Below are 25959 nucleotides of genomic sequence, written 5' to 3'. Positions count from 1 at the left end.
ACATTTGCATAATTTCGCCCAGACTACCCTACTAACATGTATCATTGTAATATTTGATGTCCACGTCTACCTAACCGTATGTACAGTATGATATTCCTTCACTGCAAAACTCCGCGTTTAACCGAGTACAGTAGGTGGTAACGCGATGCAGTCGCCTTGATTGAAATTTGTTTGTTTGGGTCTTCGTATTTGTAGGCCAGGCCCCGGTGTTGAGCCGAATCCTTGAGCTACCACATACGTGACACTGACAGGTCAGGTGTTTAGGACTAGGGTTAGGCTTGGTATTAGATTTAGGGTTAGGGTTGGGATCATATTGTTCAGAGCTAGGGTTAGACTTAAGATTTGGGTTAGGTTAGGTTTAGTCTCCCACATCACGACCAAACCCCTCCCACCCCTTGTCTCAGGTATATTAGAATCCCCCCCCCAAGTATTGCCGGAGTCATGAATTTGGCAGGATCGATATCATGTATATTGACACCGGGCGGACCGATTTTCAAGGCCGGACCAAAGGTTACCAAAGGGGCCAGGAAATTTTTATTTTTCTGTTATTATTCTATAGAATTTTTTTCCTGGGGCCAATTCAGGACAGATTTTGCCAGTTTTCTGCCAGGTAGACAAGAGGTGTGTTTACTTTTGAAATCTAGACAGAACTTGTGACCTGAGTGTCATATAGTGGTGTTATGTTACATCTTATGGGGCCATGTCACACCCCCTGAACCAGACGATTCCAAGCTGGAGGTTCAAAGGTCAGTGCTTGTTTTCATTCACCAGCTGATAGCGAGTTAAACTGGCCGAAGTCGAAGCGTTGGTTTTTTCACAAACGGTAAGTTGACATGTCTAGCTATCCAATGGCTGGGAGCTTTCGGAGCTCGAATTTGATGGTAAGTGTAGTTTGAAGCCTTGAATATGCCTGTTTTTGTACAGAAATCTATGCTGGCTGGAGATGGTGGACCCTCACCAATAGTCTGCATGGCCCGGTTACTCGGGGTCCGCTGTAGAGACATCTTTCTCAAAGGGGGACTACTCACGATTTGGGCGGCTAGATTGAGCGACTTCGTGCCCGTACAGCGAACACTACCCAGGTCCTCAGTGTTCGATACGGGCGTAGGAGAACCGATACCTGACCCGGTAAGATTCCTTCAGAAAAATGGCGCCCAGTTCCTAGTATACAGCTTTGACTTTGACCAGAGAGTGCTTGGGTTTGTTAAAGTGAGGGAAGGGATCGACATCAGGAAGGCGCCATTTTTATATCAGGTACGTGCAACAACACAGTGGTGACGTAATCGTTTATATCGTAACGAGAATGATTTAGATAGTTATCCTACCACTAGGGGTCAACGACCTTATTTACACAAACAAGAAGTTTGGCAGGTCAAATACTGAGACGCCCCCTATCTGGAGACTGACTAGCACTCGTTTAACAACTTTTTGGCGACGCCTTGGGCGGAGCCTTTTAGTATATTATGCGTCTGCGTCCATTTATTTTATTTATTGGTTGATTTGTATCAACATATCTCGCAGCCATGAGATACAGGACTGAATTCTGATCAAGTTGTTTACAATATACATTATTAATGGTAGGGAAATACAAATTACAATCATATCGGAATCTACGGGTCAATATATCACTTTGGTTCGAAAATTAGGTATTTACAATCTTACAATCGTACAAACTATGACAATCTTACGTCGTACAAACTTTATAACACTTAAGTTTTAACATATATGTAGAAGATTAGTCATAATAAATAAATAAATAAATCATCGTTATGAATCAATTCCTGTGTCACAATAAGGTAGCGGTCAGTGGAACTTGTAGTGCAATTACATATTTGTGCTGTTTAGGAGGGATACCATGTAAGGGATGGGGCTTTTTTGTATCTGTCAGTCCTAGTTGTGATAGTGTCTATGGGCTGAGAAGTTCTCGTTTGTCTGCCGCGGAAAGGTGGAAGCCAGTTTCTGAATTTTACAGATGTCACAAGTTGTCTGGCAAACTTATAACACAGGTCGCGGCGGCGACTGCCATGGGTTGGTAAGTCGTGTCCGGCAGGCCTCAGTGTAGCATGTATAATCGGAGCCAAGGATTGGCCGGCAGGCCTGTTTTTGAATAGTTTCAATCCTTCCGCGTTGTTGTGTAGTTAAACCTGCGTGCCAAGCTGGTGCAGCGTACTTAACAGTAGGACGGACGAGATATTTCCATATCGAGAACGAGAACATCAACTGGTATATTATAATATAATATGTGCCGTTCTTGTTTTACTCCAGGCACAACGTGCAAACGCAGAGGAACTGTTGCTCCTTCCCTTCGATATACTTCCAGCAGTGGCGGACGGTTTGGAGAAAACTCAGTTAGCCGTTAAAAACATATGCCTCTACAATACTGGTAAGAAATGGTTACCTTCGCACTAGTTATATACATACTGGTTTTATGCATTTCACAAAACCTTCAAAACTTCTAGTAACAAAAATTACCGCACGAAAATAGCCATGGTTGAAGTACGTTTATCTCATAGGTATACATACGGATGTCTTAATGAATATTAGTATACATAGCCAGAAGACGTCGACCAATCAGAAGGCTCTATTTCCCATTAATTATCAGGCCGTAACCTCAAAAGTAGTCGGTTATTTGGATAAGGGACCACTTTTTGGACCGTACCATTATACGGGTGACAGGACACTAAAACTAGTATTAAGGTCTGTGGTGTTTATCTATTAAAGGTAGTGAAGCTCATTTTGAAAAATGTATTTGAAAATACAACACAGTTGAAAAGATATGAATGACATTTAAACAGAAAAACACTAAATATAATTTTTAAAATCCCCCACTAACATTGGTACTAACATTGGTTCTAATGTCACATGGTCACCGCAGATGATTACATACTTACTATAGATTATCTGTTTTTCTGTCTTGTTTCACGTAGCATAGAATGTGAACGTTTTTTTCAGGAAGGGGATATCATATAAAGGATTTGTATCAAATAACGTTAATGCCCCACCTTATCCTCGGTGTATATGGCAGGGCTACGCTCACTCGGTGGTTTATTCGGTGGTTATCGCACCTGACCACGGATTATCTCACCATATACAACTCGGGACGGGCTTTAACCCTTCATTAAGTTTCTATTATTTAAACATTACGGAAATTATTTACAGAAGATGTTTTAGGGTCGGCTTGTACACTGTTTAACAGATCCTTCGGACTGCCATTTCTCATTTGGCGTCTAATATTAAACGATGAATTCATCAATCATCAATAGCAGTACGTCAAAAGAAATGACAGACTACTGTCTAACGTGTTCAACGTAACGATTGTAACAATGTGTACTGTTATAAATTGTCATAAAGTGTTGAATCGTATACCGTTGTCCTATCATAGGACGGTGTGGGTCCACTTTGATGTGCAAAGCTTTGGACGTGATCAGTGAGGTACAGGCCGTGTCAGAACCTGACGTCTTCCAGGTTATCATTGAGGTAAGATCATTTAACATCACAGGTTACAATCAGACGTACGGTCACAGGTGAAAGATAATTACTCAAAGCTAACGTGTCATTTAAGAATTTGCTACACCGATATTCTTATGCGACATCGATTTGCACACGTTAACGGAGAATGGATGAAAAAGGGAGGAATGAAAAATGAAGGTACTGTTTTTGTTCTGTCTGCGTGTGTGCCTGTGTGTCTATTTGCAGGTATGTCTGTGTGTCCTCATATTTGTGGCAAGTATATAAAGTCATTCAGGATTGTGGCGATATTTGGTATGTTGGTAGGACTTGGTAGCCCTCTCAGGCTATTACCCTTTATCTCTTTTGGGATGTATTTCTGTAAATTAGAAATTATAATTTCTAATAGAGGGGAGAAATCACACAAACATATTTCCAAGTAGGGAAAGCAACATCTCTAGCTCTGTTCTTAAGTAAGTTTGACTCGTTATCATAATGTTGTTTAGACTTTTGAAATTTGTTTTTGTTTTACTAAAAGGTATCATTTTCTATGTGTTGCATGTTTTAAGTCAAATTGTTATCAACTGCGATTAATGAATTGGTTCCAAGCGCATTTTCGTAATCTGTATGGATTTTTGCTTCTGTTAAGTAATTTTATGTCAATCTATCTTAATTACAACACCTGTGTCATGCATGTCTAATATATTTTTTTGCTTTGAAAACTTAACAAAAAGAACGTGGAAAAAACGTTTTAATGTGTATTTTTAGCGTGTTTGCAAAAAGGATGTCCCCTTAAGTTCTGACGAGAGGAACGAGATCATCAAATTGCTGAAGTGCAGTGTCATCCTGCTCAACTTCTACTTCCAACAGAAGGATCCGTCAAGAAAAGTCATCTGCTACAAGTTACGAAGCGATGCCATTTTCATCGCCGACCTCATCCAAAAAGCTGCTCCAATGGCTAAAACCATCTTTATGTACAGGGATCTTCCCGGCTTCTATGACTCTTGTCTTAATCTGAGATTTAATGGTAGCTATTGGCGCTACTTTGTTGAGACCACGTTAAGGTTAGATGTTTTCTCTCGAGTTCCAGTGCTGAAAACCGATTTACCAATCTTCAAATACGCTAGTGAACATCCTAGCATGATCGAATGCCCTGTTACCCACGGCGTGCCTTTTCTCTATGTATCACTTTGGATTCTACAGATGCAAAAAGCTTTTGATCTAATTCAAGAAGATTCCGAAAACTTCTTCCATGAGTGTCTCACCTTCAAACAGCTCTTAGCATACAAAGAACGAATAATCCTCAAGGTTCTAGAGAAACTTGATGTGTATGTTCCATCTGATGTTAACAGTTATAAGATCAGAGATGTTTTTGGTGTTGATAGTCAGCAAGGAAGCGTTATGCAGAGCGGAAGAAGGCAGGGAAATAGTGGAAGATCATGGGTGGGAACATGGGAGAAGAATCTGTTCTCAACTACTCTGGAACATTATAACGGGGATGTCGATGTACCAGATTTTGTACTGCCAAACACCGTGATCATGGAGTAACATCTTCCACTATCCCAGTGCCGTAGAGTACGCACCTAATAACTATATTAAATGTGTGGTTACATGAGGCCACAGCAAATAATTTTCATGGATGACATCAGCGTGCGCATTGATTTTCGCCTGATTTTGAAAAAAAAACGAATTTTGTTGCCCTTTGACAGTTGTCAGCATGCCGAAAATAGGCAAAATGACATGTCGTACCATGCTGGAACGTGTATGGTAGATAAACATGAAGAGAAGAGACAAGACAAGACTCTGATTTATTGTTTTAACGTTTACTTTGATGCAGTCAATGATGTATATCTTTCCTTTAATATGTTTCCACTGAATCAAAACCATTTGTACAATGATTGAAAACTTTTTTTCAAAGTTGTTTCAGTGACAAATGGGCGTTGTGATAGTTGGCAGTGAAGTTAGCACAATATAGGTGTCATTTCTTGTTTAACAGCGGGGGGTTTATGATGTCAAAATTTGAAAATATAGGAATCTTGTTTTATAGGGCCTGTCTTATTTTTTTCGCCCTCTTGCAATAGTTTTATAGTCCGCGAATGATGCCATCCATAAAATTTACTTGCTGTGGCCTAAAGTGTTGTACAGGAACTTTATACACAACAATTTCAGCCAGTCACTCTCATAGTTAATTACTTTGTTGTGATTTTATTGCTTGATTTTGCCTCCAGTATTCTGTATATGTAGATAGGCAGATCTGTCACCAACATGAGACGTTGTGGAGCACACATTGGAGAAGGGAACTTCTTCATCTGTTTACTCATCCGGAGAGGATGCCTGTAGTGGAGCAAAAATACCTCAAATTAAGTGAATATGCGTCTTGCATACTCAAGAAAGAACTTAATACATCCGCACTACTTTCTTGTTACCAGGCATGAACTGTCACCTAAGTGCTCATCAACATTCCGGTAGGTTATACCAATCACAATCTATACGTTTGTATCACTCCGCCGACATAGTTTGACAAGGTCATAATATTTCTTTTTTTGCAGCCAGCTTACTATGATCTGTGTTGTTCGTGCTCTAAACGTCGAAGATAGAGACAACTGATGGGGCTAAATTTTTGAATGTCTGTTGGAACAACTGTCTCCTGTATTGACTTTGTGGTACCACATGTCTCTAGTTATAATATACTATGCCTGCGTCGTTACTATTCATATATGTGAAACAGTGTGAATAAAAAGAGATTTTAAAGGTCGCCGTTTCAGACCCCATGATGGGCACATTTCATAGAATGTCCAAATATCTGCGCAACGAAGAGTGTGTCATCTCCACAAATTAAACTCGTGAGCACTTTCACAAACGTGATTTGCAAAAGGAAGGGCTATGTACTTGTTACCTCCGGGGAAGGAGACATCCTTCCGCGGAAGGGTTTTGTGAGAGATTTAGATTTTCATGTTCGCAGCTGTTTCTCGCGTTTGGGTGGACGGATTCTTTTGAGACTCGGTATATGTTTTTCTATTGGGCTGCAGATAATGCAAGTTCTTTTGTTTTTATTGTATATGTGTTTTTGGGCGTAAAAATGGTGCCTTTTGGTGGCCCCAGAACACCCCTTTGAGCGTGAACGTGGTCGTGACAGTTGACCTTTGGCGTGTATTAGGTATTGTCGGTCTCGTCCACGAAGGTGACCCATCGCACAGAGGGGTGTCCGGTCGTGATAAATTCTTTGTTTAAACCCCTAGTCCTGCGGTGCGCAACAATTGTTGTTGTAAACAACATATAAAAATATACTAACAATAAAAAGCACGTAGGTATAAAATGTCAGATTTTACTTGTTAGATATTTAAAGGTTAATGACCCACCCGCTCATACTTACACGAGCAGTTTGTAGTTACGATATGCCCGTCCTGTGTACAGTATGTACCGTAGGTACACCCGCACTGGTCCGTACCCTCACTGATGGTAGAGCCGAGCGGGTAAAAACTGCCTCCATATTGGCAACCTGGCTTCGGAACTTCGGAACAGAATACATGTACATGATCATTGCTATGTACGGCATTATGTAGTGCGATGATGAAGTTGTACGGTTTAGATCAATTGAGACATTTTTTATCCGCAAAAAGCAAGGAGCTTTATCTACAAAACGCTTAAATTGTTGTTCAAACAACATGTTGACATGCTACATTAATAATTTCTGTCAAGGTCACACATATAGTTTTTAATTCAATAAGATTCCCTTATTTAATAAGATTCTATGAGAAGTTTTTAGACTTAAAGATGTGCGTGAAGCAAAAAATATTCTACATATTCGATCAGCACACATATGTGATTTTAAGATGAAATTGGGTTACAGAGTATTTCCTACTCCACTGCACACAAAAAAGAAATCAAAACAAACAATAATTGTATCAAAAGTATCATTTAATGCTCAACGTGTAACGATTACTAATATTCTATTATTTCCAATGCCCTTGCAGTTAGCCCTCGAGCATGAATCTGCAATAAAGTAATAATATATTCTTACGTAACTTACCAACAATACAGAGTGCCTGTCCAAATTCACACAGACACTGCCTTCCCGAGCTGTCCGTGTAAGAGTCACCGTGGTCAATGACGTTTCCCTCGTAAACACAGCCTATAAAATACAGCAGAAAATACGTTACTAAAAAGGTAATGCTCTGGGCTCACCATTGTATCTGTAATCGTTCAGTTGCTTCTGTTTTTACAGCACAAAATACGGCACTAAAAATATCATGCTCTGGGCCCACCACTGTATCTGTAATATTTCAATTGCTTCAGTTTTTACAGCACAAAATACGGCACTAAAGACATCATGCTCTGGGCCAGCAAATGTATGTGTAATCATTTAGTTGCTGCAGTTTTCGTGTTCTACTCCCTTCCCATGGAAAAAAAAAGTACGTCGGCAGAACGAACTGCGCCTGCACGAAACCCTAATTTCTCGCAATTTTCGTTGGATGTTTGTTCAACGTTGCATCAGAAGATATCTTTTGCAACACAACATTCGGAAACTACGTATACAAACCGGATGTTAACCTTATATGCGCGAATACGACCTCATACGAAACGTTCTGCTGAAGTGTTATGCATAATACATTACGGGTTTTACGTAGGTGCAGTACGTTCTGCCGACGAGCCCAAAAATTCACATGGCTACATATGTGTCGATTCGTATATTATGCTTGGTTTTCTTTTCTTCAACCAGAGAAATACTATCTTCATCTCGAGGGTACATGGCTTACTTTTTTTTTAATCCAACGAAAGATTTGACCAGTGCGCCATATGTTGGGAAGTCCAACGCCATGTCCTGAGGAACAAAAATTGTCTTTACAAAAACCAGTCTTTATTTTCTTGGAGTTTTGAGCCATACTTACAGTGTTGGAAGCAGTCCCCATGGATTACACCGTAGTCCTCGTCACAGTATGTGCCGTACGTACACCCGCACTGGTCTGTACCCTCACTGATGGTGGATCCGGCCGGGTAAAAGTTGCCTCCATATTGGCAACCTGAGTATATGAGACAGTGTTTCTCTTCAGAACAGACTACATGTACATGGTCGGCGTTGTACTAGCCTCCGTAGCAGGCTTGTAGAACCGAGGGTTTGGTGGTCTTCGGCTGTTTTCTGATTAGGCCAGTACAAGAAACGGGGGGTAATTCAACCAGGCCGGCTATGTTGTCTATATGTAATCAGAAAATAGCACATAAAGCTCCCTGCAAAGACCATGAAGACCCCCCTCCCCGGGTTTTGGTATGCTATGGAGGCGTAGCGTTGTACGGCGTTGTGCTGTACGATGATGAAGTTGTACAGTTTAGATGAACTCAGACATCTGCCAAAACCCTAGGAGAATATCTATAAACGTTTAAATTGTTGTTCAAACAACATGTCGACATGATACATCAATCAGTTCTGTCCAGGTCACAAACATACATTGTTTTAACTGATGAGGAGATACGGCAATGTTCAGCTTCGAGAACTGACTCTGTATATCTGTCCTTGTTAAAGTCCAGGATTTAAATTTGCTGCTGAAATTATATTCGGGTATACATCAGACTAAGGGAAACAACAATATGGGATGTATAGTAGCCCAAAGTACGCATGGAGTTGACTACAATCTATAAAATTCTCAAAACAACTTCAGATTACCCAGATCTAAGACGAACAGTAAGAAACGTTCATTATTCCTGTATCGTGCAATATTGCTGTGGAACAACTTACCATATCATGTTAAAACACTGAGTAACCTACTCAGGTTCAAAAGAGCTATCACAAACAGTGTTACATGAGCCTCAACCTCTAGTTTTTAAATTGTGAATATCGATTTGCGTGTTCCTAATTGTTGATGTTCTGATGTATTTACGTCTTTTTAAATGTATTTACTGTATTTTCACTGTATTTTCCATGTATGTAATTATGTAATTTTAATGTTTGAGCCTTGAAAGACTAGACTTGCAGGGCTAAAAGGCTTCGAAATGAATAATATGAAATATAACATCACTTGTACCTATTTGGGATGGCGTTACTTGTTGAGGCCGCTGCCGCGGTGCACTCCATGAGCACACCACCAGGGATAGAAGAAGCAGCACTCTCATTGTCGGCTTGGATAAGGCTTGACTGACCAAGCAATGGCGTGGCTGATTTCTGAACATATGTATAGTCATATACTATAGTGTTAGCTTTTCACATCCGTTATGACGTCTTGGGATGGACTAAACCACTGTTGGATGAAGAATTATTTCATACAACACGCAAAAAACAGGATCCAGCCTGTGCATACTTTGTTATACCAAAATGAAACAACAACGGGACAGGATAAATGTGTTTAAAAGCAGAGAATATATATCTGCAGTCCATTCTACTTACAGGGTTCAATGCACATGCTGTAGCTTTCAAAGCCGTCTGCCGTTTTTTCGTGACTACGATAAGTTTAATGTTCATATCTATAACTGGTACTGTGCAAATCGCGGGGAAGGTTGTGGCGTTAAAGGGCACACGTACCCAGCCACCCCGCCCAGCTGCACACTCACACAGGCTCCCACATGACGACAGACTGGCCGGAAAAAGAAATAAGGCCACAGCAACTAATATTTATGGATGACATCAACGCGCGTATTAATTTGCGCCTTATTTTGGAAAAAAAAACAAGAAATTTTGTAGCCTTCTGACAGTGGTCAACATGCCGAAAATGGGCAAAGATGTCTGTTGCCATGCCGGAAGGTGGATGGCAGATAAATATGAAGAGAGGAGACAAGAAAAGTCTCTGATTTGTTGTTTTGTTTTTTACTTACTTTGATGCAGTGATATGTGATGCTGGCTGTGTATATGTGATGTTCCCACTGAATCAAAACCATTTGTACAATGATTGAGTCAAAATTGTACAATGTAGGAACCTTGTTATTTTCGGCCCGCCTTGTTTTTTTTTTCGCCCGCTCGCATTAGATATGGAGTCTGTGGAGGATGTCATCCATAAAATTTACTTGCTGTGGCCTAATCCAAACATCTACTGACGTTTCTGCTCAAATACATTATATATAGTAGGTTGATAGTACTGTATTGATAGTAATGTTTAACTAGTAGATCATACTTGGACAAGGGAATGGGCCAATGGGGTCATTAGGCATACATATAGCTTGTTCGGTAATAGATTGAACCTAAGTGTCCATCACAATAGCAGGTAACCAATGATAGCACGGCAATTAGCGGTTCACCCAATGATAGAGTGACTGCATAACGGTCGAACATTTGAATTCTTATGTACGTTTTTATTTTGTAGTTTAACGTTTTGACGGAGGTGGGTGCGACTATGGGATGGGATCAGTCTATACGGAAGCTCATGCGCATCACCTTCTTCGATTTCCTCACCAATACTGGCAAATACAAAATTATATGCAATTGTTACATTATGTGAACACCTCCCTTGCAATGTATACTATATAAGTCTATATTTCCCTGTGTGTATCACACTCACGGAGCTCGTAGTGCAGTATTATTCATTACCATGTACCAACGAACACCGGGGCATGCTCCTCGCGACTTGGAACCTAGAGGTCCCGTGTTCGAGTCCTGACATGCCACCGATCATGTGCCCTTGGGAAAGGCACTTTATACGACTTTCCTCACTTAACTCAGGTGAAAATGAGTATTGTCCTGTCATGTATGTGTCCCCTGCGTTGGTGGCGGCATGAATATAAGTTGAAAAACTTGGGTGTGCCGTCACCACGTCATGTTGGAATAAAATAAAAATAAAAACACATGTACATATTTCCCTTGGTTTCGTGTGCCCAATTTTCAAAATGGTGACAAAAAAATAAAACTGGCCGATTTAAACAAGCAGCCTATAATTACAGACCATGAAAACACTTCTACCTAGCCGCCCACTGCGACAGAAGGAAAGAAACTCAGTTAGGTTAAGTCAATTTTGACCCTCCAGCCTAATTAACTCCTGACCCAACTTTCATGCGTAATTCACAATTTCCTGATGTTTTCTGTCCAAAATTGCTGACATGTTTTGATGATGCATATTGTTAAGATATAATCTGACCACATTTGTTTCACATATACCTTATCCATATCTCAATATTAATATAATAAGCACTTGTCAATTTAGCTACCTTTAAACACCTCGTGCTTCGCACAGACATACTTTTTAAAGATAAATTTGGTATGTACGCATTCAGCAAAGAAAACTCTACAACATCCCGTTGAGGCTGTGTCTAGAACTATAACTAGAACAAAGATTTTTTCATATTATATAAAAAAATTGACAAGAATATGCCATTGGAAATATTCATGAAGGCATAGCTGAGCACTGGAATCCTCCAAGATAATGGTCTCAACGAGAGATTGTTGTACAACTTGTCTTCTTTCCAACCATCTTTGTTGTAAGTTAGAATAATATAATCTGAGCAAGCACCACTTGATTAAAAAATCGACTATAAAATGTAGACTTTTGGCATCCCTAGATGTGAAATATGACCTCTTTGTTGTTATTTGGGAACAATATGGCTAATCAATTTGTTGACATAGCACCTCACGGTAGGAGAGCAGACTACCTGGGCAGAACAATGGCCTGGCTGTTCACACCTTTACCCGGCGGTAGCTTACCTGCCAGACACAGCTTGGCTTGGTTTTAAAAACAATACACAAACATGTTCACAAGTATGGGAGGTGTATAAACAATTCTCTTTATCTTATCAGAAGTTTTCAAGTGCAACATACATACACATGTGGTTTCCATAAAAATTAACATGGTCATACCTATCATAAAATGTGACTTTTCAAATAACAGCAGTGCCTTTGGGGGGAAAAAAACTAAGCAAAACGTACATGTGTATCCACAACTCTCAACAAAAGAGACAAAACCAGACAGTCAATCATCAGGCAGTTGACCTCGCCTGATACATATGTTTCAAAGTTTCTGAGTCAGCGCAACAGAATTGGGCTAAGTTGAAATTGCTCCCCTGGTCGTTAATATTTTCTACCAGCAAGGGTACAAATTCATCACAGTTTGATTCGAGTCTTGAATCACACTGTAGTAATACGCAGGGCCAGGGCCTTGATTGTAGTGAGGGAATCTCTACATTATTCACAATTCTAAGTTACAATTATAACGTTACTGGTTTGCCGGATGGGAAGCTCAGTTTCTGCAAGGAGGTAAAAAAAAATCTGATTTGATTTTCTACATTTATGGTTTCTGTAATTTACCTGGAAGTCTTGCAAAATTATGTCTTATGCCAGGCTACAAGCCTATGATATTTATATAATATTACAACAGCTGAGGCTCTGTATGGATCTATAATAATGTGCCTTTCTGTATGTCGAAATGTTGATCTATCAAAGTTAAACATTTGAAATAGTTTATAGACACAGGAAAACGTTTTGAAGTGGCATTGTTAATTCCTTACAATACACATCCTAGCTTGGTTTTCTTGACAGCCAAGCACCAAGGCCGTTCACACTCCACAGGGTGCCAGGTAGCATCCAGCGGCACCCTACCTAAGAAGTTTTCACACTGGGTGGAGAGGGGGCAATTATCGAACAATGGGGAAAAATTGTGAAAATTGCGGTCAAAGGTGGTTGCTATGTGTTGCTAAGGGGAGCCAACGCCCATTTCACTGGGGGCCCAGAAAATGACTTAACCCTACTGAGAATACTCCAGATGCGATATTGTCTGTTGCCAGTTACTTTTATTGTCAGTAATGTCGGTCTCTTCACGTGGGAGGGCAGGTTTCCCCCAAGCCGACAAGACAGCTGAATTTCTCTGTCACTTTAGACACCTGCAATGGACGATATCATATTTGTTAACGCTATATACTAGATCCATTAACGCTTTCAGATCTGTAACATAGAATAGACTTAATCTTAAAGTAACCTTCAATAGCAGTGCCTTGCATTGTTTTGTTGTACAAAGTGACAAGTTTCCCATCAAGCTACTTTCGAGCCGTGCCCGGAAATTCGTGCCGTACCCGTTAAAAATGCTGGCTTAAATTTCGAGCCGCACTCGGAAAATTCCTGCCGTGCCGTGTACTTTTTTGCCGTACCAAGGACGTTGAAGTTCAAATTCTGTAAACGTTTTTGGTCGTTCCAATAGCCCCGGTGCGTAGTCACTCGAAAGGCCCGTCTCTTGGCGTCGGTGGCGCAACGGTTAAAGCGTTGGACTCGGAACCGAGAGGTCCCGGGTTCGATACTCACCGGGGCCCGACGTTGTGCCCTTGCGAAAGGCACTTTACAGGACTTCCCCACCTATACGGTGGAGTGACACCCACCGAGCCTCTTAGGCTAATCTGTCTGAGTGCCAAAAACACCCTACGGATTTGGTGCGCCGATGTGACAGCATCTGCACATTGCCCAATGAGAGCCGTTAATTTTTTTTTAACGGCGGACATCGGTCGGCCACGGTGCGTAGTCAATCGAAAGGCCCGTCTCAATACCCTGTACGGCAATAATACACAAACTCACATAGCCTAATGCTCTGGCAAATATTCCTGGCCACCTCTCTGTGGAGGGGCATCTTACGAATCGCGCCCAGTCTTGAGAGCACTTCGGCCGCTGATCTGTTCTGAGAAGCGGTCCGGATTGTTCGAGTGGAGTGTTCGAGATGGCCGAAGTGTTCTCAAGACTGGGCGCGATTTTTACGATGCCACTCCGCAGAGAGGAGGAATATTTGCCAGATCATAGGCTATATTAGCTTGCGAATCGTCGCCGTACAGGGTATTCTATATAGACACGACTTTCGAGTGACTACGCACACCGTGGCGGGGCCGAGCGATGTCCGTCATATTGCGTACGGCAGAAAAGTACTGGGTACGGCAGGAATAACCGGATAAGGCTTGAAATTTTAGCCGGTACCCCACGAATTTCCCGGTACGCCAGCATTTTATAGCCTGTACCACACGTATTTCCCGTTAGGGCCAGCATTTTATAGCCGGTACCGCACGGATTTCACGGTACGGCCAGCATTTTATAGCCGGTACCGCACGAATTTTCCGGTACCGCCAGCATTTTATAGCTGGTACCGCACGAATTTCCCGGTACGGCCAGCATTTTATAGCCGGTACCGCACGAATTTCCCAGTACGGCCAGCATTTTATAGCCGGTACCGCACGAATTTCCCAGTACGGCCAGCATTTTATAGCCGGTACCGCACGAATTTTCCGGTACGGCCAGCATTTTATAGCCGGTACCGCACGAATTTCCCAGTACGGCCAGCATTTTATAGCCGGTACCGCACGAATTTCCCGGTACGGCCAGCATTATAGCCGGTACCGCACGAATTTTTGGGAGTTTGATGGCGGCGCATGCTATTGAAGAAGACCAGATTGACTGATCGAAAGCTTTAGGTGAGAACAATTTCTGTATGTTGGATCACATCAAAAGTTACGGAATTGTGTACATACATTGTGTACATACAATTTACCTAGTAACTTGTGTACATGTACGTCACAATCCTACCTTCCAAAATTTGTTTACAGAGTACTAATCGACCGATACTTACAGACATTAATAAAAGCATTCGGCGCTGTCCCCGACGGTTATACCTCCGCCATGGGAGCAGGACACTGATGTAGTACATCCATCGCTGTAAGTATTCGAGCTGATTAAGGAACCCGGCGGGTAATAGTTGCCTCCATACATACACCAATCGTGGAATAACCCGCAGCTTACTTGTTGGTATATGCAGTAACATATGTCTCCGCCGTCCATGAAAAACGAGTCGTGACTAACGACAGACCCGTTGTGAACGCAGTCGCCTGTACAATGCAAGTGGAGAAGAAACGATTTTAAACGAATCAAACGGATTACACTTGAAATCTCCCTTCGGAGAAATGTCACCGATAAATATATATATATTAATAGGACCTTTGGTACATACAAAAATACATCACATGTATACATACAGTTTGCTATCCCAAGAATTTGTCATTTTTATTAGCCATGTATGGTATGTTATTACTATTAGCCATGTATGCTATTTGGACGGATCCTGATGTATGACATCAATGTTACTCACAGACAAACCAGAAAATAGATAAGGCCATGTTGATTTGATTATATGCTGGATGCCATGAAATTTCGTCGAAAAAAAGTTTTCGACCAAACTGTACATCGTACAAAGTACATGTACCTTCAAAATGAGCAAATGTATGCCGTAAATTGCCATCGTAGAATGCTCAAATAAATTACAAAGGATAAGAAAAAAATGTGAAGAAATGAACACGAAGAAACTATCAATCGCCAAACCATGCACGGTTTATTTAGTAATTTGTTAAACCTCCATGACTTCGTAGATTTCAAAATGAAGGCAACTTTTTTGGCAACTTATTCACACGCTCGCGTTAGTTTTGGGGCTCCCAGTGGATGTCATCCATATAATCAAAACAACATGGCCAAAATAAAAAAAAAGATATCCAATCATCTCTTTACTAGACCTATGGCATGCATGCCCGTAGCCAGGGGGGTTCGGAAGAACACCCCCCCCCCCCACAAGCCTCAAAGGTCCACTTTTTGGCCCACATTTATGTAAAGGTCCACTTTTTGGTCCACTTTTTTATGTAAAGGTCCAAGATTTTTCTTGAAAAGATGGACTGGAATCGTAAAAAAAACTGCTCCATTTGTCATTGAAAAAAAATTTATCTCTGATTTTTTCTCGGAAATCCTCTCAAAAACGCACGAAATGCCATTTTAGAAGGTTCGTTTGTCAAAATTTTCCGGGGGAACATACCCCCGGACCCCCTAGGAACCTCGCGCCTTCGCCGCTCGCCTCGCGCCTACGGCGCTCGAGGTCCCCTCAAGCAGTGGGAAGAACCTCCCCCCCCCTCTATTCAAAATCCTGGCTACGGGCATGTATGGTATAATAATAATACCTGTTGTTTTGGATTCCCTCGGTTTTGGCCCACTTGGGGCACACCAGGCGCACGCCACCAAGGACAGGAGAAACAGAACCTTCATTGTCTCCCCACGATTGGAACTAGCTCTGCCTGAGTAAAATTTCTGGCTGATATTTGAACTTAACGTTTTATTTGCTTTTATGTCTTCATATCCGTTATGACGTCTTATGTTGGACTGAACCACTGCTGGTGGAGAATGATGGCAAAACGCACATAACTAGTTAATACACTCTATGTGAGTGCTATATATAATACATCTAACTTATTTGAGATCTCTGATAAGTTACATGTACTACAGCGCTCATATAGAATGTGCACACTATTTCTGTGCGTTTTGCCATTATGCAAGAAAATAAGGTGTGCCCTATAGAACAAGCCTTATTTTATGGTTGGCTCATGATATCAACGTTAGGCCACACCAAGTAAATTTTATGGATGACGTCCTTTGGAGACCCTAAATCTAATGCTAGAGGGCGAAAAACAAACAAGAAGGGCCCTAAAAAACAAGATGCCTAGATTAGAAATATACTAAGAGACGACAAATGTTCGCACACAAATTGAATGAGGTGACACAGTGTAACAAGCAACAAGTCTTATTCATCATCAAAACAGCAATAAATGAGGTGGAACAGTGGACAGTGAAAATTTTTCTGTTATTGACAGGATTGTCCTGTCAATAGTGCACATTTTCTGTTATTGACAGGATGGTCCTGTCAATAGACACTTTCTTCGCGCTACGGGTTTCACATCAATCTGGTGATTTGCGGCGCTGTCATGACTCTTTGGTCATAGTTACAGGAAGCGGAATTTCTTGGTTTTTTTTTCTAGGAACAGGCCAAAATCAATGCGCGCGTGGACGTCATCCATAAGATTTACTTGGTGTGGCCTTAGCCCGTGACGTGCCACGTCCATTTACATGGCTACTGTTGATATAACATTGTTATCTATCTACGGAGGCGTGTATATTGCGCAGCCGATTGTGCGTGGGAGGGGATGTAGATTGTTCCTTCCGTCCCAGCTGTGCATACATACACTTTCCGTATGACGTAAGGCTGTGACCATAACCTTAGAATGTCAAGAATACGAGATATCAAAACCCTACGCTTTGATGCACCAAGGAAAGCCAAGGGTTCCAAAATTGAATAATTTATTCCATACCTACACACCTACTACGTTTAATGATAATGCAGTGAATGAACCCCGGCCCTAGCTTTCTTGAATCATCATGCTACACCACACCCAAACATATATACAAAGCCATCACCTTCTAATAGGTAAATCTATAGATAGTTACATTGCCCATTTCAAGTAATAGGGCAGTGGCTTGTTAACTCTATCTAGACCGGGGGGTGGGGCGGGGGAGTGGTGGGGCTGGGGCTTAAAGTGCCCGCGCCAACTTTGATTTCGGATAGCGTCCGAACGGATCGAATCGTTGTCTGGAACATTTTGAAGCCCGGGCCGTACCGCTAGTTATCACACGAGATGGAACACCTGTATCGAACGTTATCGCGGCCCAGGTATGAAATTATTTATTTGCTATGACCCGTACCTAACCCCTTGAATAAACGTGGGCATGCACAGCAAATGTCTTTAATCATCTATTCATCCATCCATTCATCCATTTATTCCTTCATACATTGTATGTATACATTTCAAACGTTATCTTTTTATGGTGATAACAAAGCACTTAGTTGCTAGGTGGCCTTAGTCAGACAGCTTCACTCAAAAGCCTGGACTGTGCCCCTCCAACGTCGCTGCCAACAATTATGTGCTAATTGCTTCAGTTACAAACACATTGACGTTTTAGATTCGTTGGGTTGGCTAAAAGGAAATTTGTCACCAAAATGAACATATTTTCCTGCCGCCGTTTCTTTTGGGTCGGCACTAGTTTGTGTCCACTTGGAGTAATACATAAATGAGACATCAAAGCACCATTACCGAAGGTTATACAAATTTTCTTCAAATCAAATTTGAGATTAGCTTCCAAGGTATGCTCTACAGATATCATGTTTTGAACATTTAACCGATTGTGAAGAAATTTGCTGTATCAGTGCAGATTTAAATATAATCTTTAGTTGAGCCCATGAAGCAAAATTTCCCTACATGCTTGAATTATGAATTACGGGTAGTATCAATATCAGAAGATATAAAAAACCCATATTAAGACCCATCTTATTGTAAAAAGATGTTATAGGTGTACCTAAGTTGAAGACGTACTTTGTTTTGTATTTTCAATTGTTAGTTGATCATGCGAAAGTCACTACGACTAAATAATAATCGCATAATACCCACAGCTAACAAAAAAACTAAACCATTAACATAGTAAGAAACTGGTGGTCAGTCAGGAGGCAAATAATTTTAATTGTAACTAATGCTGATTAAGATATGCACATGTGATTCTCTAAGAATGTGTATCAGCATTCTTAAGTATTAACGTTAGTTAGTAACTTAACAGAATCATCATGTCTTTTAATTGTAGATAAATGGCATTGTTTTGTAAATTAATTAAAGGTAAATTTCACAATGTGCTTTTATCGATATGCCAAAGTTACTAAGAGTCACTTACAATTTCATTATATGCCAATGTTGGTCGCTAATAATTTTAAAACGTATTTCAGTCGTTTATTAGAGGGTGCCTGCAAGTATAGGCATGCGCTTATGATATATGAATGATTTATAGCACGTAATAACTTATTATGTATTTAATTCATATACAGCTGCAGCTCAAGCCATCGCATCCACTGTGAGTTGATTAAGTAAACTCAAACTTAAGTGAGTTACCTTATTAGACTATTTGGCCACCAGGCAAGTCATGTTTCTACTCACCGTTTGTACATTCAATGGTGTATTTTTACCTTTCTAGCTGCGTATCTAACAAAGCAACTTTTAGAATGCCGCCAAACTGGAAAGTAGTAGGCCTCATGAGCACTGCATTAGCCTGTAGTAAAAAAAAATTAACAGATTTGAAACATAGCAACAATATCATAGTTACATACGTAAAACACCAAAACTACTGGGACGATAAATTATGTATAAAAGTATTTAGAAAACAATATAATTATATTTGATATCGATGTTTGAACCTTCCACTAATCAATCTTGATACCAAAGGTTACAAATCCTTGACTTTTAATAGGAAAATCGATGGAAAAATGACAAAATTTCTTTGAAAACCGTATGAAATAAATGAATAGTACAGGTATTTTATTCACAAATCTTTGTTTTATAAGTGAGCCGATTTTGATGACTGTTGTAGTGATGAAGACAACAGCCTACCATCGAAACGTCGGCTCATGTAAAAGTTCCCCCCTACAACCGTTGATAGTAATTTGTAAAACAACCCAGACGGAATCAAAGGCCTTCCTAAAATCCACGAAACATGTATATAATTTACCTCCGGGTGTGGAAATTTGTTGATCGATAAGGGGTTTTAATACAAAATTTTATCACTTGTTCTGTAATCGGCCCTAAACCCAGATTGGTAAGGTGACAATATATTATTATTATCAACAAAAATTTGAAGCCGTTTCTCGCCCTACTTTTCTTTATGTAATAATACTCTTCCTATCATTATGGACTAGCTCGTTAGAATTATATGTTAGTATTAGTTTGTGTATGCACCATTGTAGTCTCTTTGCCATACATTGTACTAGCTACAGTTGTTGAGCAATAAACTTGATTTGATTTGATTTTGATTTGTAAAACAAATGGCTGTGAATAAAAAAAAACTTTACTACAAGAGTACACCGGCATTTTCTTTCCACCACAAGGACTTCTGCATGTAGCTAGAAGTTTGCAACTTTGCTGTTAACCAATGATTAGCCAGGAGTGTTACATTCCAGGCTATTGTTTACATTTGGCAAATGATAGAAAAAAACATCAACAACCTGATAAAATTATTTACGGAGTATGGAATAATGCGCATTAAAATGTAAAATCAGAACAAACCACATAATTCGGTCAGCAGCAGCACTGCAAACTCGCACGGGTCCATCTGCTTCCAGTACACCACCCTTGCAGGGTTGTCCGTGATGATGTTGAGCTCGTCGTAGTTAATGAAGACATCTATACCGGCGGCGATGCAAAACAGCTCAATCCCGGCATTCCTTGCTTCACTGGCACTTTCCGCGTAGCCATCTTGTTTCTGAAAGAGCCAAACGTAACTGTCAATCAATCTTTAACTTTCCTAAAGACTGGATCTTATTGCTCACGCACAAAATGCGTCCTCCCAAATAAGTGAATACATATCTGTATTTGCCATAAATCATCTGAGATTCGTACCGTTAGCATGCCCGTAGCCAGGATTTTGAATTGGGGGATCTTCCCACTGCTTGTGGGGACCTCGAGCACCGTAGGCACGAGGTTCCTAGGGGGTTCCGGGGGCATGCTCCCCGGGAAAATGTTGAAAAATGAACCTTCTAAAATGGCATTTCGTGCATTTTTGAGAGGATTTCCAAGAAAAAAATTAGAGATAAATATTTATTCAATGACAAAGGGAGCAGTTTTTCTACGATTCCGGTCCATCTTTTGAAGAAAAATCTTGGACCTTTAGTGGACCAAAAAGTGGGCCTTTACATAAAAAGTGGATTAAAAAATTGACCTTTGAGCCTGGCTACGGGCATTGTTAGGTATCAATCGTTACGCCAAATACGTTTAGTACATACAATACAATGCAGCATGATAATTTAATCTAAGCAACAATTATAGAATTAACCTCTGAGTTGTAGAAAGCAAAAAGTGGAACAAATTTTGTGCTGACAGAATACGCCAAGTACCGAGCTCTTAGCTACTATTTTTTAAAATACACAACTGTATTTTGGAGAAAGTTGTTTCACCTTCCCATGGACATCAGCCTGTGACCTTCCATCAGTTACGACGACAGCTGCTTTGTGCACAGAAGAGTCGAATGGAACCTAGTAAATAAGTAAAACTCGTAATGTTCACAAATGCTATGATCTTAAGATTAGTTCTTCTCACATAACCAAATTCAAAATACATCCCATCAGTATTACACGAGAAGGGTTGCAGAGTGTCAATTGTAACGTTGGAAAGTTTGTAAACTTTTATGACAAATACAATTCTCTTAAAGTTACTACTTGTGATTTTGTGACGATAATTAAGTAGACAACTCTCCTGCCAGTCATCGAGACGACTAATTTTGCTTTCCATCTCAAGCTAACCATGTCAGGCTCTATACAAATTCCCAAACGGAAACTTTGATTTTATTTATTTTTGATTTGATTTATTGAAATTGCAACAGTGCAATACACGTGGGGCAAAGGCAGCTGTTGCTGGTGTTGTGTCCCACTCATAGAAACGAATACTGAACAGACAATACTCATTTTCACTTGAGTTTAGTGAGGAAAGTCGTGTAAAGTGCCTTTCCCAAGGGCACGAGATAGGTGGCATGTCAAGACGCGAAACCGGGACCTCTTGGGTCCGAGTCAAGCACGCTGCCGTTGCGCCACACGACCCCACATAAACCTTTAGGCCCTTGCATGTGCCAAAACGTTCCTGACACATGTCGGGTGCTCGAGGAGGTAAAGATAACTCCATGATGACATACCACGGTCGCCATGTATCGGATTGCATGGCCGGTCTTTGTGAGAGAGCCTTGGAAGCTGACGTACATGATGAGGTACTGCAGATGTGTGATGCTGGTGTACCCGCCCAATGTGATGTATGTCATTGGCTTCTCATCGTAACGAATAACGGAAACCTGTCCAAAAGAAATCATACAAAAGAATAAAGCATGTATATCAATCATGGGGCTGTTATGTATGTTAGGTCAGGTTAGATTAGCTTAGCTTAGATTAGGTTAAAGTTGGAAAACCCTAACTAAGGCCATGTTAATTTCATTTATGGATGACATCCGCGTGGGCATGGATTTTCGTCCGGTTAGGCCACACCAAGTAAATTTTATGGATGACGTACTTTGGAGACCCTAAATCTAATGCGAGAGGGCGAAAAAAAAAAACAAGAAATGCCCTACAACAAACAAGATGCCTAGATAGAAATATACTAAGAGACGATAAATGTTAGGACACAAATTGAATGAGGTGACACAGTGTAACAAGCAAGAAGTATTTTATTCATCATCAAAACAGCAATAAATCAGGCGGAACAGCAGTTGTCGTCCTGTCCAGTTTTCGTGTTACGGGTTTCACGTCAATCTGACGATTTGCGGCACTGTCGTGACTCTTTGGTCATAGTTACAGGAAGCAGAATTTGTTTTTTTTCTTGGAACAGGCCAAAATCAATTCGCGCGCGGACGTCATCCATAAAATTTACTTGGTGTGGCCTTACCCAAAAAAAGTTTTCAACCATACTGTAAATCGTACAAAATGATACTTATGTCATTGAATGCCGAAATCAATTCAGGAAAGGAAGAAAATGTGAAGAAATGAAAATGAAGAGTATATTATTATTCACCATTTCATAGTCTGTGTGTTTTCTCATTTGTTGAACATTTATGACCGCATAGATTTCATAATGAAGGAAACGTTTTTTGCCAAACTTTTAAAATTCGAACGCTCACGCCAGTTGTGGGGTTCCCAAAAGATGGCATCCATATAATCAAATCAACATGACTTAATGGTATTCCTCCATGTTCAGCAATTTGTTTGAAAAAAGGAACTTACCTTAGTATTCGTGCTATCTAGGCAGGCAATGACATCACGAATGTACTCTTTCATCTCTTCAAAATTGATTGGCCCGATACTCCAGGATCCGTCAAGAAGAAAAACCAGTTCAATGGTGCACGGTTCATCAGGGGTGGTCGTTGGAGCTTCAGGGGTTGTTGTTTGAGCATCAGGAATTGTCGTTGGTTTATCAGGGGTTGTTGTTGGTTTATCAGGGGTTGTTGTTGGTTTATCAGGGGTTGGTGGTGGTGCCCTAGTTGGCGGTGGTGGATTTACAGGGGGGTTTTGTCCACACTCCCCAAATTTCCTTTTTGCGTGGAGACATACAGTAGTATGACTTGGTTTTCACGGGAACAGTATGCAGTAGCGGCTAATTTAAACTTTTATTAATGCTAAAATTTAAGATACAGTGATATATATAACTCACTAGTACTGTCACCACATGAGTTTATAATTTATCACACACACATATATATTGGGACAGAGAAAGAGAGAGAGAGAGATAAATTCTAAACTCATCTGTTGACAGTGTACCAAGTTAGATCGTTTGACACTGTGCCTATTAAATGGGTACTCAGTCACAGAAGTATAGTTCTGTTTCTTCAAATGCTGATTTACTGACTACCCCTCCCAAAAAAGATTACACAAAGATTATAATTATTGTATTTGCCACTCTACATTGGCTTTAAACTAGGGCCAAAATATGACATCGTAAACAACTTCTGGACAAGCCGTAAAGTTAACGAATCAGTAGTTGGTCTTATAAATTATTATTTGCAATAATACTGTTGGAGCGTTGGTCTCAATTTCTTTTTGTATCTATAAATATTGGTACCTTCTGCTGAGTTGAGTACTCCTTACTGAAATGAAGGTATTCTAAGTTATTGTTCACATTCCTCTTAAATCAATTATGAGATGTGAAATGATTTGAATGAGATTTAAATAATGTGAGTATTCAATTCAAATATTGGCAAATACGGTATAGTAATGATACTCACTGTTCGCCTTTAATTATTCCGGGTATTGGGATCGACTTTTTCAAATCCTTCTGGAAGTCACCAACGCCAACCTCCACTCCCGCAATGATTTCTTCGATGCCAGCTTTGTAGCCAAGGAGTTCCATAACAGGAGTCAGTCCTTCCAAACAGAATTCCCCCCATACTGATCCGACGATTGGCATTTCTACGGATGGACTCATCAGTGTTATGGCTGACCTGCCTGACGACGAGAAACCTGCAACATAGAATGTATTAATTATACTTCTGAATCCCCAGTACATGTAATCCCTACAAATCGAGACAGATGAAAGATGCATTATACATTATCATATAGCCAGCAGACGTCAACCAATCAGAATGCTCCATTTACCATCGTTTATCAATACATAACCTCAGCAGCGGTCTGTTATTAAAATAACTGACCAGACCGTAACATCATAAAGAGAACAGGACAGTAACAGTAGTGTTAAGACTTGTAGTACTTATCTATTAAAAACGTATTTGATAGTAGCTAACTGAGGGGTAACAAGGAAACGTTTGTGCATTGTATTTTGCTGTATGTTGAAAGGAAATTCATTAAAAAACGCAACACAAGTCTGATCTAAATATGTCTAAGTCGGAATTACAAAAAACTTGGTGACTTTTCCTAACATTTATCTGCCAGAAAGTTGGTAGTTTTAGGTATTGTTATGGCAACTGGTTTCTGGTGGCCACACCTTTCATCATTCACTATAAGCAAAGTAGTTTTGAAGAAGTTCACTTAATGTCTTACATCTTAGCATTCTATTTCACTTGTTAACAAAATTTTAGAAATTAGTAGCAAATGCAACGTACCAAGTAAACGCCTGATAAATCTTGGCAATAACCAGCGAGGGATAGGTATGTTGATAGGAAGTCCCGGAGCCGGGACGTCCAGTAGCAGGGTTGGTGTGATGGTGCCTGTCAGCTTAGCGCTGCCTTCAGCTTTTGTTTTCGCATCTTTGCTAAGATCGATGTTAAAATCGGTCTGGAGGAATAAAAAAAACTGTTACTATAAGGCCAAAGAATATATAAATAACAAATGGAAACTATAAATTGGCAACGCAATTGCATAATGTTTACCTTAACATGGTGTAGCCTAGCAAACTACTGTCCTGTTTATTCTTACTCAAACACATACCTGTACATATAGGGTGACCAGCCCCTCTAACTCCCTATGCCCTTGCTACAAAATGTAACCCGACACCAGTGTGTATGTGTTTGTGTGTGTTTCCGCACATTTGTAGTCAGCATAGCTTCAGAACGCCTTTACGGATTGTGATGATATTTGGTATGCTGGTAGGTCTTAGGAAGTCGAAGGTCTAGGTCAAATATGGGCCTCCTGGTGGCTGACCATGGTACTGAAGCAGAACGTTTCTATTTTGAGGGAAAACAGATGTGCCGGTTATGACTTCCTCTAACGCAAAACACGTGTGGGCAGACAGCGCGCCTACCCGGTTTGATTGATGTTCTCCCTCTGGAATAGCCTACATGTCAGAGTTGACAGCCTGACCTATTTCAGGACAAAAACCTGTGTTTTTTTGTTCTGTACTGTAGTGTAGTGTACTGTGTAAAAACATTTACAAAAACTATTATATTTCATGGAGGTTTGAGATCTAAGAATTCTTGTTAGGACTTTACTAAGCAATCATACATCAAACCGTGGTGTTAGTCCCCGCCCACTGCTCCATGAGACGCCCATCGATGCTGACGCTGAAGCAGTAGCTTTACATGATATCTCAAACTCCACCTGCGGGAACGGAAATATCGTACAGCTATGGTAATTAAGAGATATGGGAATTCTTTTTACACAACCAAAGAGTCTCACCTCGCTGACGTTTCGGTGTCTGTCAGACACCTTCTTCAGAGCTTCTGACTGGAGTACTGCATCTCGCCGCTATATGTAGCCGATGTAGGTGGCGCTTTTGCGGCGAGTAATGAACCGGGACGAGGGG

The 25959-nt window shown here is 40.6% G+C and overlaps 4 protein-coding genes and 1 long non-coding RNA gene across 5 annotated transcripts in view; 1 reads left to right on the top strand and 4 right to left on the bottom strand.

Annotated features, from left to right (window-relative positions):
* Positions 1–834: 834 nt before the first annotated feature.
* LOC109477111 lies at positions 835–5109 on the top strand. The gene is made up of 4 exons (XM_019778170.1): positions 835–1254; positions 2266–2383; positions 3383–3477; positions 4216–5109. Exons 1-4 carry the CDS (start codon positions 907–909, stop codon positions 4993–4995), a joined length of 1341 nt encoding a protein of 446 aa, XP_019633729.1. The 5' UTR covers positions 835–906; the 3' UTR covers positions 4996–5109.
* Positions 5110–5513: 404 nt separating this feature from the next.
* On the bottom strand, positions 5514–9719 carry LOC109477132 (SCO-spondin-like). The gene is made up of 5 exons (XM_019778193.1): positions 9465–9719; positions 8337–8468; positions 7478–7579; positions 6821–6958; positions 5514–5781 (listed from the first exon to the last, which is right to left on the bottom strand). Exons 1-5 carry the CDS (start codon positions 9619–9621, stop codon positions 5765–5767), a joined length of 546 nt encoding a protein of 181 aa, XP_019633752.1. The 5' UTR covers positions 9622–9719; the 3' UTR covers positions 5514–5764.
* A 3407-nt stretch (positions 9720–13126) lies between these two features.
* Positions 13127–16455, bottom strand: LOC109477144. Its single transcript, XR_002140642.1, has 3 exons — positions 16324–16455; positions 14955–15210; positions 13127–13236 (listed from the first exon to the last, which is right to left on the bottom strand). It is a non-coding gene; the product is annotated as an uncharacterized LOC109477144 (long non-coding RNA).
* A 2245-nt stretch (positions 16456–18700) lies between these two features.
* On the bottom strand, positions 18701–24208 carry LOC109477124 (collagen alpha-1(XIV) chain-like). The gene is made up of 6 exons (XM_019778182.1): positions 23987–24208; positions 22989–23295; positions 21914–22066; positions 21183–21260; positions 20296–20491; positions 18701–19285 (listed from the first exon to the last, which is right to left on the bottom strand). Exons 1-6 carry the CDS (start codon positions 24184–24186, stop codon positions 19281–19283), a joined length of 939 nt encoding a protein of 312 aa, XP_019633741.1. The 5' UTR covers positions 24187–24208; the 3' UTR covers positions 18701–19280.
* A 244-nt stretch (positions 24209–24452) lies between these two features.
* LOC109476998 overlaps positions 24453–25959 on the bottom strand; it is a 9922-nt gene continuing 8415 nt past the window's right edge. Inside the window, exons 9-11 of the mRNA XM_019778011.1 lie at positions 25659–25754; positions 24821–24992; positions 24453–24472 (exon numbers count right to left, since the gene is read on the bottom strand). Coding sequence (XP_019633570.1) covers positions 24453–24472; positions 24821–24992; positions 25659–25754 — 288 coding nt within the window. The remainder of the gene's footprint in view (positions 24473–24820; positions 24993–25658; positions 25755–25959) is intronic.

The sequence above is a fragment of the Branchiostoma belcheri genome, unplaced genomic scaffold (genome assembly GCF_001625305.1).
Source record: "Branchiostoma belcheri isolate BF01 breed outbred unplaced genomic scaffold, Haploidv18h27 scaffold4, whole genome shotgun sequence".
Classification (NCBI taxonomy): Eukaryota; Metazoa; Chordata; class Leptocardii; order Amphioxiformes; family Branchiostomatidae; genus Branchiostoma; species Branchiostoma belcheri.
The sequence above is the reverse complement of the archived record's forward strand: the minus strand, read 5'-3'. Positions and strand labels throughout refer to the sequence as shown.

What these genes read in the sequence shown, in the direction of transcription:
- LOC109477132 (XM_019778193.1), bottom strand. Translation starts at nt 9,621, where the DNA reads ATGACTATACATATGTTCAGAAATCAGCCACGCCATTGCTTGGTCAGT. An exon ending in AGTAACGCCATCCCAAATAG is followed by an intron (nt 8,469 to 9,464) that starts GTACAAGTGATG and finishes TCATATACTCAG; the next exon opens with GTTGCCAATATGGAGGCAAC. An exon ending in TGGGGACTGCTTCCAACACT is followed by an intron (nt 7,580 to 8,336) that starts GTAAGTATGGCT and finishes TGTATTTTATAG; the next exon opens with GCTGTGTTTACGAGGGAAAC.
- LOC109477111 (XM_019778170.1), top strand. Translation starts at nt 907, where the DNA reads ATGCCTGTTTTTGTACAGAAATCTATGCTGGCTGGAGATGGTGGACCC. An exon ending in AGGCGCCATTTTTATATCAG is followed by an intron (nt 1,255 to 2,265) that starts GTACGTGCAACA and finishes GTTTTACTCCAG; the next exon opens with GCACAACGTGCAAACGCAGA. An exon ending in TCTTCCAGGTTATCATTGAG is followed by an intron (nt 3,478 to 4,215) that starts GTAAGATCATTT and finishes GTGTATTTTTAG; the next exon opens with CGTGTTTGCAAAAAGGATGT.
- LOC109477124 (XM_019778182.1), bottom strand. Translation starts at nt 24,186, where the DNA reads ATGAGTCCATCCGTAGAAATGCCAATCGTCGGATCAGTATGGGGGGAA. An exon ending in TCCGATACATGGCGACCGTG is followed by an intron (nt 21,261 to 21,913) that starts GTATGTCATCAT and finishes CTTATTTACTAG; the next exon opens with GTTCCATTCGACTCTTCTGT. An exon ending in AGGCTGATGTCCATGGGAAG is followed by an intron (nt 20,492 to 21,182) that starts GTGAAACAACTT and finishes TGGCTCTTTCAG; the next exon opens with AAACAAGATGGCTACGCGGA.